Genomic DNA, 11,480 nt, shown 5'->3' on the forward strand with positions numbered 1-11,480 from the left:
AGTTTGATAGTTTCTTGTTCAAAGGCAAGAGACTTTGTGTGCCTGTGAGCTCTTGGAGAGAACTATTTGTGAGGGAGACACATAATGGGGGTTTAATGGGTCATTTTGGTATTGAGAAAACAAGGGGAATTCTTGAGGAACAATCCTATTGGCCTAAAATGCATAAAGATGTTGTTCGAATTTGTGGTCAATGTGTTGTATGTAGACATGCTAAGTCACGCCTCCTTCCCCATGGTTTATACACTCCCCTTACCACCCCTCAAAGACCTTGGCTTGATATTTCAATGGACTTTGTTATAGGTTTGCCAAGGACCAAAAGAGGTAGAGATAGCATCTTTGTCATTGTTGATCAACTTTCAAAGATGGCTCATTTCATTCCATGCCATAAATGTGATGCTGCTACCAATGTAGCATCTTTGTTTGTTGAGCATGTTGTTAAATTGCATGGAATTCCTCAAACCATTGTGAGTGATAGGGATCCAAAATTCCTTAGTCACTTTTGGAAGGAATTGTGGGGTAGACTTGATACAAAGTTGTTGTTCTCAACTTCGTGTCACCCACAAACTGATGGCCAAACTGAAGTTGTGAATAGAACCTTGTTTTGTTCTAGCCGCTACAACGCCCCTTGTTTTGTTCTAGCCGCTAACCATCTAACGATCTTCTTCCATATAATATAATAAGATATGTCTCATGAGATGGAAACCTTTTACGTTAGTTGAGTCCGGGTTTCTAGTAGAAATCTCTGTATCTCATAACTATGTGCCCCCATAGGTTATCTAGCTAGTGGGTCCACCTAAGCTAAGAGTTTATGGTTCTACCTTAGGCAAGTAGGACAACCCTTTCCGGTGTGGGTAACACCAGGTGATCATGTTATAGCTCAAATGGTCTCATGTCGATTAAGGCTTATTCCCACAATAATATTAATGATGAACTAAGACATGCTTAATGAAGTATCTCGTAAGTGTTCAAAGATGTTAAAGATGATGCTAGTTTGTAATGAATATGATGATTATGGCTTATGTTTTCCAACTATATCTATGATGATGTTTAAACTTGGCAAATTGCATGCTATGAAATGAAATGTCCATTTTTGCATGTTTTAAATGTTTTTAAGCTTAGTTATCATACATTTATACTTGGTGCATTTTTGTACTAACACATACTTTTGCCTACATTATTTCCAAATGTAGGGTCCGACAGTCAGGGTCAGTTTCGTGGCTAAGTGTTGATCTTAAGATTCCGAGCTTTGGTGAGTCCTCATGCTTCGAGGACAGAGTTTCATTGTTTAGTTCCTTTCTTTCATGTATTGCTACTTTTGAACATGATGTATGGGTAGGCCCAATTTCATTCGATATTGTAATAGATGACTATGATGAGACAAGTCTCTAGACTTCTGCTTTCGTTTATGAAAAACTTTTTAGACTTGAAATGTGTTTTACTCTTATTATTCTTTCTTATGTTATGAGGACTAAGTGGCTTGTATGGAGTCCTTCGGGGTTTTATACGCCATGTTACATCTAGGGGTACCCCTGGGTCGTGACAACAATAATGGAAAATGACAGATTTTCAGGATTGATCTTAATTAAAAGACCAATTGAATGAACTTTGCAAATGCGGGACCTAGTGTGCAAATACGAAAGGTCGGGCGCCAAAAACTCCGCGAATGCGGCACTGAGCCCACAAGTGCGAAGGGCCAGCTACCTTGACCTTCAGGAATACGACGTAAGGCCCACGAACATGATGACCAAGCTCCCCGAGTCTTTGCGAATGCGGCACCAGGCTCGTGAACGCAAAGATTAATATCATTGACCACCCCGAATGCGGCCTGAGGCACACAAACACAGAGAATAAATGGAGGTGCACCAATTTATGCAACACATGTTGATTTAAAAGCCTTAAAATCTCTGACAAGGTGCTCGAGATTTTTTCGGAACCCCATACAAGCAAATGAAATATGCTACCCCACCAAATTCTACATTCCAGACTCAACGGAGATGTAAAAACTTTCAACCGAGGTCGTCTCGACAAATTTTTAAACCCAAACGTCATTATAAGCTCGAGATGAGCCTAGAAGCCTTGGGATTCGCACTAAAGGTCCTTCTATACCAAAGTCGACATTTTTATGTTAACAAAACCGTCAAAATTACATTTTGAGGTGGTTACCTAAAGTTTATACCGAAGTCAACCGTTCAAGATTCAAAATCTCCAAAACGCGAAAACTTGCACAAAAACTAAAAGAACGACCAGGTGATCGAACCATCAATCCAGCAAGTCATAAATGGCAAGTCATAAATGACTTGGAGTTGTTATATGAACACTCTAAATGCTGAAAGGAATGCAATAAAGAGGAAATGACATGGAGGGTCATTAAGTCAATAATAAGTTTAATGACATAGAGGGTCATTAAATTAATAATAATTCACTTCGGACAACAATAGTGGGGGGGGGGGGAGGAATAATTACCCGTAAAGTTATAGTGCTAAAGTAACTTTTGTGGAGAAGTTCAGGGGGATTTTATGCATTTACTCTTAGTTCCTTGATATTGCCACCCATTAGCAGTCTTATTCTCCCGATATACTATACCATGTCAGATACACCTCATATAACCATGCTATGCCACATTATGTATATTATGCAAGAAAAAAAAAGAGGGCCTCACACCCACAACTATCTAATACCTCTAACCAAACACCAGATAATATCCTAAGATTATTACATCTCATACCTCACACCAATGACTCCTAAGGGTATAAAAGTCATTTAATATTTAAAGGTTATTTTTGTCAATCAACATTTATATTCATATTTGAATATATAATATATATAGTTATATTTTTTTATATATAAGATAGATGAACGCAATATTTGGCTTAAATAAATTACTTATATGGTGTGATTATTTCTTTTTTTTTTAAAAACAAAATAACATAGAGAGGATGTATTTGAGAACAATGTCCAAACAATGTGTTGAGAAATTGGGCATTTTCCGTTTTAAAAACGAAAAACTGATGAAACGATGGACGGCGAAGGCAGCTAGTGTGAGCCGGCCGGCGTGCAAAAGTTGGGGTGGATAGAAGCGTGGGAGAGTCGTGGGGGGCGTAGGTTAAGGAAAAGGTGCTATATTACGCCCAGTGGCCCTTATAATATAACCTAGAAGAGATAGAGAGGAGTGGAAGGAATTAGGTTTTTGAATTTTGTGGAATTGTGATGGATGATATACCTGAATGGCTTAAAGGGTTGCCCCTCGCACCTGAATTTCGACCTACTGATACTGAATTTGCTGACCCCATTGCCTATATATCAAAAATTGAGAAGGAAGCTAGTGCTTTTGGTATATGTAAGGTCATTCCGCCATTGCCTAAACCTTCAAAGAAGTATGTCCTTCATAACTTGAACAACTCTCTATCAAAGTGCCCTGACCTCAATTCTGCTGGTGCCCCTGTTTTTACCACCCGACATCAGGAATTGGGTCATACTGAAAAGAAGAAATTCCCATTTGGAGCTCAGAAGCAAGTCTGGCAAAGTGGACAACTTTATACACTAGACCAGTTCGAAACCAAGTCCAAGAACTTTGCCAGGACTCAATTCGGCATCGTTAAGGACATTTCTCCCTTCCTTGTCGAGGCAATGTTTTGGAAAACTGCTTTTGACCACCCTATCTACGTCGAGTATGCAAATGATGTGCCTGGTTCTGCCTTTGGGGAGCCAGAGGAGAATTTTTGCAGGACAAAAAGACCACGTAACAGGAAAATTCTTGATAGAAGAAGTTCGAGTACTAGTGTGGACAAAGGTCAGTCTCATCATAGTGTAGAGACACCATCCTCTTCTTTGTTAACCCCTTTATCAAACTCATCTCCTTTTAGGCCAAAAGGTTGTAGTAATGCTGCTGAAATGGAAGGTAGTGCTGGTTGGAAGCTTGCAAACAGTCCTTGGAATTTGCAAGTAATTGCGCGGTCGCCTGGCTCACTCACTCGCTTCATGCCAGATGATATCCCTGGTGTTACTTCTCCAATGGTCTATATAGGGATGCTGTTTAGCTGGTTTGCTTGGCATGTTGAGGATCATGAGCTTCACAGTCTAAATTTTCTTCATACAGGATCCCCTAAGACTTGGTATGCAGTGCCAGGAGATTATGCATTTAGTTTTGAAGAAGTCATTCGTTGTCATGCTTATGGAGAAACTACTGATCGATTAGGTATGAATACATACTTTTTTGTCAACAACAATGTGATGAAATTTACAAAAGAAAAAAAAGAATGAAAGGCATATTTTATTTTTTTCCACGACATCTTCTTTAGCTTCATGAAATGTTCTAACTCTTATTTTTTATCATCTTACAAAAGACGGAAAGAACTAGTGCTCTTTGGCAGTTATTTCATAATTGGTAATCATCAGGTTATGCTGATACTTCTCTTTTACCTAATAATTGTCCTTTGTCCATTACTCTATTGCTATTGCCAATGGAAAGAAATCGTGAAATGTATGGTGGATAGTCACAGTATAATGTTCATTGCTCTCAGAATTGGATATTTTTAAGCCATGAAAGCTTATTCTCTGCCGCATTGCACTTCTTTCAGGGATAAGCCTTCGAGATGTTTTTTTTTTAAATGGTTGATAACTTCATTTACAAATAACTTAATGTTTAGCTTCCAAACCCCATGCGATTAGCTAGAGAAGTAGTTATATCCTGTTTATTATGAAGAAACAACAAATAGTAGGAAGGTATTCAGAATTAGGACATATTTCTTCCAATCAGTTTTTTTGTTTTGTTGTTGGTTTTAAATGATGTTTGACATCCAGTAGAGTGTCTCTCCCATCTTTAAGAATACCTCCCGTCTATGTTCATTGACTGAGAAAATTCCAGTCAGCAGCTCCTTAACACCATCACTAATTGTTGAGTATCTTGTCAATTTTAGGTGTATGAGTTGTTTTTCACTACCATATCATCCCTTATTTAGTGCAATTGGAGAAAACCTTGTTGAGTTGTTTCCTTTCTTTTCTTTCGTAGCTTGACATGTCTCTTCTATTTTTCTCCCTTCTTCGGAAACTATGATACTAGAAACTTAATTTAGGATATGATCCTACAAATCAACTTACACTAGTATTTAACTCAAAGCTATTCTGATTGCTACTTGAAATACTTGTTAATTTATTAAATTAAAATAAATTTGGGACATAAAGCTTTGAAATTCCCAAGTGGAAAAGCCAAAGCCACTTATACTGAACAACATGCCATATACCTGACTTTTGGGCATTCCTTCTTTTAAGGATTTTTAAAGATCCCTTTTAAAAGTTGTGTTTCCCCTTAGGTGAACTACTTAAACTAACATGAGAAAAACTTTGATTTCCGTGAAAAACCAAACAAGTTAACCTATCCAAAGAAAAAACTACTCAACTAATCATCAAGGAACCAATTAGCACTTAGTGAGACTTTTCCCCAATCAATATTAGTAATTAGGTGGAAAAGGTGATATTCACATGTAAGCTATGGTGTAAACTGTAGAATATTGGAGTCAAATGGTTGATGCTTGAATCTGACGGTGACATGCTATTGGGTGCAAAGTAAGAGCTGAGAAGAGGAACATAGATAGTGGTTTTGATACTCACTTGGACAATATGAAATAAGAAGAGCATTCTAAAGAGTTGAAACTCTCTTTGTTAAATTAGTGGGACTTCCTATTTTTTATACTTTGGGAGTAAGTAGGATAATTCAGTAAGTATAGACGACAAAATGATCTTTGTAAAGAATGATGTATTTATTTGACATTTTGTACTTACATATAGTGTACATTTTGAATGTGAAATTTCCCTTACTGCATCAATATAATGTTTGTTTCTCATTGGAGCAAAGGCGTAGTAGATTTTGAGGTGGTTTAATGTTCAGTGTAAAGATTGTCCAAGTTATTATAAAGATTCAAAATACTGATTATTTGGTGGAATGGATACAGAGGATTCATATAAAAGATGTCTCCTACTGGTTTTAGGTTAGTTGATGACAATGAGGTAAATATAGATGCAGAAATGTAAGCTATTTTAAATTCCTATGTAATATCTGTGTTCAAAAGTTAAAAGCACAAAAAAGGCTCTACGATCAGCTGGGGTTTTAAGCGCAAAGCACAAATAAAACATGAGCTTAAATGAAAAAAGTCACAAGAGATGGGAAGTATACAAATATATATGTTTAGTTCAAGAATAATAACTATAAATATGAATAACAAATATATGGAATTTTTTTTGTATTTTTTAAGGATAAAGTGAAATATCAATTGTTTAGTGTCGCCTTTTCAGGAAACACTCGTCTCTTTCACACGGAAAAGTTTGTCTTAGAGCCTTGCTGACGCACTCATTAAGCGCGGCAAATTGCTCAACATGTCTTGAGCCTCACTTCAGGGCTTAAGCGCACCTTTGACAACACTGTGTAATATGTGATAAGGTATTCTATTTTAGGAAAATGAATAATGACTTAGTGTGGCTCTAAATAGGAAGCTGAAAGCATGACATTTTGTTTGAGCCGAGGCAAGAAGATAATGGGCATCCGAAGAATCCAATTGTGTGTTTCCCTTTTAATTGCCTCGAGAGCTTCTTGCCATAAGCTTTTCGTTTTGGCTGCAATCCAATTGTGCTCGATCTTCTACTCTTTTGTAAATTCATAAAAAATGGAATTTTGCTTTTTGGTTTTCTTTTCTTTGATATTTCCTTTTACTGGTTCTCCTATCTGGGAGGCCAAATACCACCAAACTTTTTCCTCTAGTTTGTTGTCTCTGTATATTCACATCTTATTGATAAGGCAGGAAGACTTTGTTGTAAGATTATATACCTCCAACCATGAAATTGGATGTCTGGGTGAACAAGGGAGCTAAGTGTGAAGATGTTACTTTTGGGTTCTTGCGTAGTAGGTGGACTTTTTACCATATCAATTAAGAAAATTACCTCTCATGTTTTGTAAATTGGAGTAACCATTCCATCAGGGAGAAGCAAAAGTCATATTGCCTTGAATGATATACAATTACATCTTGCACTTATTGCTTAAAACATTTTATATCACTTTTTGGCAGTGGTGTTCAATTTGTGTATGTTTAGGGGTGGTATGCTGGCAGTTATGAGATATGACCCATGGTAGGAAGTTTACATGCATTTGCAGTCTAACTATCTCTTCATAAGTTAGAAAGTAAATATTCTAATGAAGAGTATGAATTTCTTGTGTGGTCTGTGGAAAGAAATATGATCTGCTTCTTTATGGGGTTTTGGAACCTGTCTTCACTAAGTGAACGGTTGAACCTAAAACCAAAACACCAATTGAAAAATCAGAAGTGTAAATAATGACCCTTGCATGATCTGTATTTATCCCTCTTGTTAAAATATCAGCAATTCTTTGTTTGGGTTGGATGTATTCCCCCTCCTTATTTTTAAAGATTCCCTTTATCAATGGGGTGATGAAAATTTCAGATTTCTCTCAAAAAATGAAGTCTGTTTAATTTGATCTATTTCTTGGAAGTGCCTTCAGAAGTGATCATGTTGTTGAGTTAAACAATTTCCATAGGCCTGCTCAATTTTCACTTATCAATGTAGATCTTTGGCTTCAGTCATCTGGCAACTCGCTTATTGACTCTTAAATGGAGATATTTTGGAGTTTTGCTCTGAAATATTTCTTGTTCTCCGATTCAATAAATATAATATTTGATCTCCAGCTGCTCTTGCGCTATTGGGCGAGAAGACCACTCTTTTATCACCTGAAGTTCTGGTAGCATCAGGCATCCCCTGCTGCAGGTGGTTTCCGTTTGTTTGATCCCATTTAACTTTGTTTTTCTCTTGGTTATTTCCTGATACTAAAATGGAGGTTTCCTTTGCCGTTCCTAACTTATCAATTTTTTTGCAGTCATTCTAATGTATGTGCTCTTTTTAATTTGCTTAGGTTGGTACAGAATCCTGGTGAATTTGTTGTAACTTTCCCAAGGGCCTACCATGTAGGTTTCAGCCATGGTAATTGCTTCTGATCTTCTATTAAAGATGTTATTGTGATGAACTTCAACAATTTATGCAGATATAGCTTCTTTTTATTTTATTTTATTGTCATCTTTCTCCGTGATAAGTTGACTAAGTTTTTTCCCCCTTTTGTCTCGGATATGAATATATATATGTTTCTTTCTGTTTTGACATTTAAGTTTTTCCTTCTACTCCACATCAGAGATCTTCAATCCATCATTAGCAGCTTTCTCTATCTATAAATGATGCGGAAACAGAAATCTTCTTAGGCTTAAGAACATACGGTTCTCTATGGAGGTCCTAAGGTGATGGTGAGGGGCTGAGGGCCCAATGAGATGAGCTATTCACGGGAGGGTGATCCTAGTCTTAGACTGGTGAAGGAGCTAACACCGTTGAATGACGATATAAAGATTTTGAAGTGAGTGGTAGTTGGTAAACAAAACAAATAAAATTGTCTCTCTTCAAGGTACTAGTTGCATTGCAGAAGAAAGAAGATAAGCATGATCCCGATGAAGAAGGTGTGTCACGAATATGACACCGAGAGGCCCTAAACAATCCACTTGACATGAATATGACACTATGAATAACAATAACACTATGAAATGCGTCATAAGCTAAAGGAAGTCTAAATCATAATATCTCAACCTAGGAGAATCTGAAAACAAGACTGAAATAATGCGGAAAACATAATAAGTCTGACATAAGCCTCAAGTATCCATAATGTGGTTAGGACAAATACCTAAACCACGAACAACATCTGAAAACTGAAATGACATAAGGAAAGGAAATGATAAAGTGTGATCTCGCCCTCGAACCATGAGGACTCACCACTAGCAACCAAAGCTGAGCAAACCAATCCAGCCACGGCCAGATGGAGGAATGTCAAACCTTATATTATGAAACAATATAAGCACAAGAGAATATACGTCAATACTTTGAATGTATTGAGTAAAAGGAAGATGCATAAAACATAAACGTGATAATGTGAATAGTTCAAAACATGATAATGCATGACTAAGCAAAACATGTCAAAGCTTAATAAACTAAATCATAAATCATGGGACAAGATCAATGCAACATTTGAAAATCACGTGGAAACTTAATCATAATCATTGAGGAAGTCATAAAACCTTTGGAGAAAAGCATAGTTCTTTGTGGGATGTTTACCATTAACCAACATAGATCATGTGAGCTATAACATGGAATCCAGTGTCTTTCCCACACCGAAAAGAGATGTCCTACTTTGCCAAGCTAAGGACCATAACCTTCTAGCTTAGGTGGATCCACTAGCTAATGTCTTTCTAAGACAAGTCCTACGAGGGCACGTAGTTATGAGACAAAGAAATTGTTACTAGAGACTCGACCTCTACTAATGGAAAAGCCTTTATCTGAAAGTCCTCTCGGTGATAAGTAAAATCCCAATGGAAAATAGGCATAATCATATCATAGTCATAATATTGGGAGATCCAAAGACTAGTAGATTTCTTTGGAATCCTTGAACAATTCAAAGGAACCTCTACCTCCCAAGATGGATTGTTTTGGAATCATAACTGCAACGGAAATTTTAGTGTGAAGGAAGCTCACAAAAAGTTCAACTCTTTCACCCATCAGGTTACTGGCTGGCCATGGAAACTTATCTGGAAAGTTAAAATACCTCCTAAAGTGTCCTGCTTCACTTGGCTACTAGCAAAGCAGGCTGTTTTGACTCAGGAGAACCTCATGAAAAAGGGTATCCAACTGAGTCCTAGGTGTTTCCTGTGTGGAGAAGAGGCTGAAACAGTCAATCACCTCTTTCTTCACTGTAGGATCACTAATATTTTGTGGAGCATTTTCATCAATTCGAAGGGCCTACTTTGGGTGATGCCAAGAAATATTGTCCAGGCCCTGAAGATATGGAGTAGCTTTGCCTACATTTCTGGTCATAAAGAAAGATGGAAGATCATCCCCACCTGTATCTGGTGGTCTGTGTGGAAAGAGAGGAACCTCAGATGCTTCCAGAACAAAAGTAACAGCATCCAGAAGATGAAGATGAATTGCTTGGTTTTATTTCATTTTTGGTGTAAACAGGAGTATATGGAAGATCTAGAATCAGTAATGAATGCTTTAGGCACCTTGTAATTTTTGTTATTTAGGATTGAAGATCTTCCTGATACTCTCCTTTTATTTGTAATTAGTAAACCTCAGGTTTGATTTTTTGGAATATAATACAAGACTGTTACCTTCTCAAAAAAAAATATTTGGAAAGGTAAAATCTAGTTATACGAATCCAATCATAAGCTTCATATCATAGAATAGCTCCTTTCAAACCAATGATTTCATAACTTGTTCATAAAGACACTTATCTAAGCATTTAAATCATGATCATCTTTCATAATGAGAATACTTCAATTAGGAAGCAACCTTTCATAAAACATTTGATACTTCATCTAAAAACATCCTCTATTGATGAACTCCTCAATTTCATGATGCATGCATAATTTTATAATGGCTTAAGTCATACACAACCCCTTAAAGTTGTCTGCATATTTCACTTGAACACCTCAACTAAGTCTTGTACCTATTGAACACCTCTAGTACTTAGGATTGACACCTATTTGACATTTTTTTGACAGTCAACCAAAAATATTAAGTGTGTGAGACACACTCGCTATGACATGACACTATGACAAATTAAGTTATGACATGTGTCAGTGGGATCCAAAAAATTGTTAAAAAATATAAATCAATGAGTGGCAGACCTACTGCATGCTTTAAACTTGTTTCCAGGCACTGTCACAGAGCCGGACAAACCAGTTTGGAGACTGCATAGCAGAGGGGTTTTTACAGTTAAATCATGCTATTGGGAGAGGAATACCAATCATCTCCTGACAACAGTTTGGCCTTGGAAATTAATCTGGAAAATTAAGGTTCCTTTAAAAGTTGCATGTTTCACTTGGTTGGTAATTAGAAGAGCTTGTCTCACCCATGAAGTGCTACAAAGAAGAGGTATACAGATCTGTTCAAAGTGCTACATGTGCGGACAGAAGGCTGAAGTAAATGGTCATTTGTTTTTGCATTGCAAGATAGCTACAGATCTGTGGAACATGTTCGTTTGTATACTCAGGGTTAACTGGACAATGCCCAGAACCACTTTTGAGGTCCTAACACACTGGCAAGGAATCGGAAAGAGAGGATCAAAAGAAGATTGGTGGAAAAATATCCCTGCTTGCATATGGTGGACACTATGGAAGGAAAGGAATGGGAGATGTTTTGAAGGAAAGGTTAGCAGCCTAGAGGAGATCAAGATGAAATGCCTTAGTCTTTTGTATTTTTGGTGTAAGCAAAATTTAGTGGGGGAAGTAGATAGCCTTGTGGAGTTTAAAAGCCAATTGTAAAGTTAGTTTTGTCTTTTTGGATTTGAGTATGATGGCACCCCCTGGGGGTTTGTAAATCCCACCTCATCGATTTTGATGAGGTCTTTTGTGTGAATACAAAGTTACCTATTTCAAAAAAAAAAG

At 37.1% G+C, this 11,480-nt stretch overlaps 1 protein-coding gene across 2 annotated transcripts in view; it reads left to right on the forward strand.

The window, feature by feature from the left end:
* The first annotated feature begins 2,916 nt into the window (after positions 1-2,916).
* LOC102595804 (probable lysine-specific demethylase ELF6) overlaps positions 2,917-11,480 on the forward strand; it is a 30,877-nt gene continuing 22,313 nt past the window's right edge. Inside the window, exons 1-3 of one of the 2 annotated variants that reach the window (XM_006338823.2) lie at positions 2,917-4,195; positions 7,689-7,767; positions 7,913-7,980. In XM_006338823.2, the coding sequence (XP_006338885.1) occupies positions 3,208-4,195; positions 7,689-7,767; positions 7,913-7,980 (1,135 nt within the window). In that variant the 5' untranslated portion in view covers positions 2,917-3,207. The remainder of the gene's footprint in view (positions 4,196-7,688; positions 7,768-7,912; positions 7,981-11,480) is intronic. The other variant, XM_006338822.2, reaches the window with a different exon arrangement.

Source organism: Solanum tuberosum, unplaced genomic scaffold, assembly GCF_000226075.1.
Source record: "Solanum tuberosum cultivar DM 1-3 516 R44 unplaced genomic scaffold, SolTub_3.0 scf00006, whole genome shotgun sequence".
NCBI classification, from domain to species: domain Eukaryota; kingdom Viridiplantae; phylum Streptophyta; class Magnoliopsida; order Solanales; family Solanaceae; genus Solanum; species Solanum tuberosum.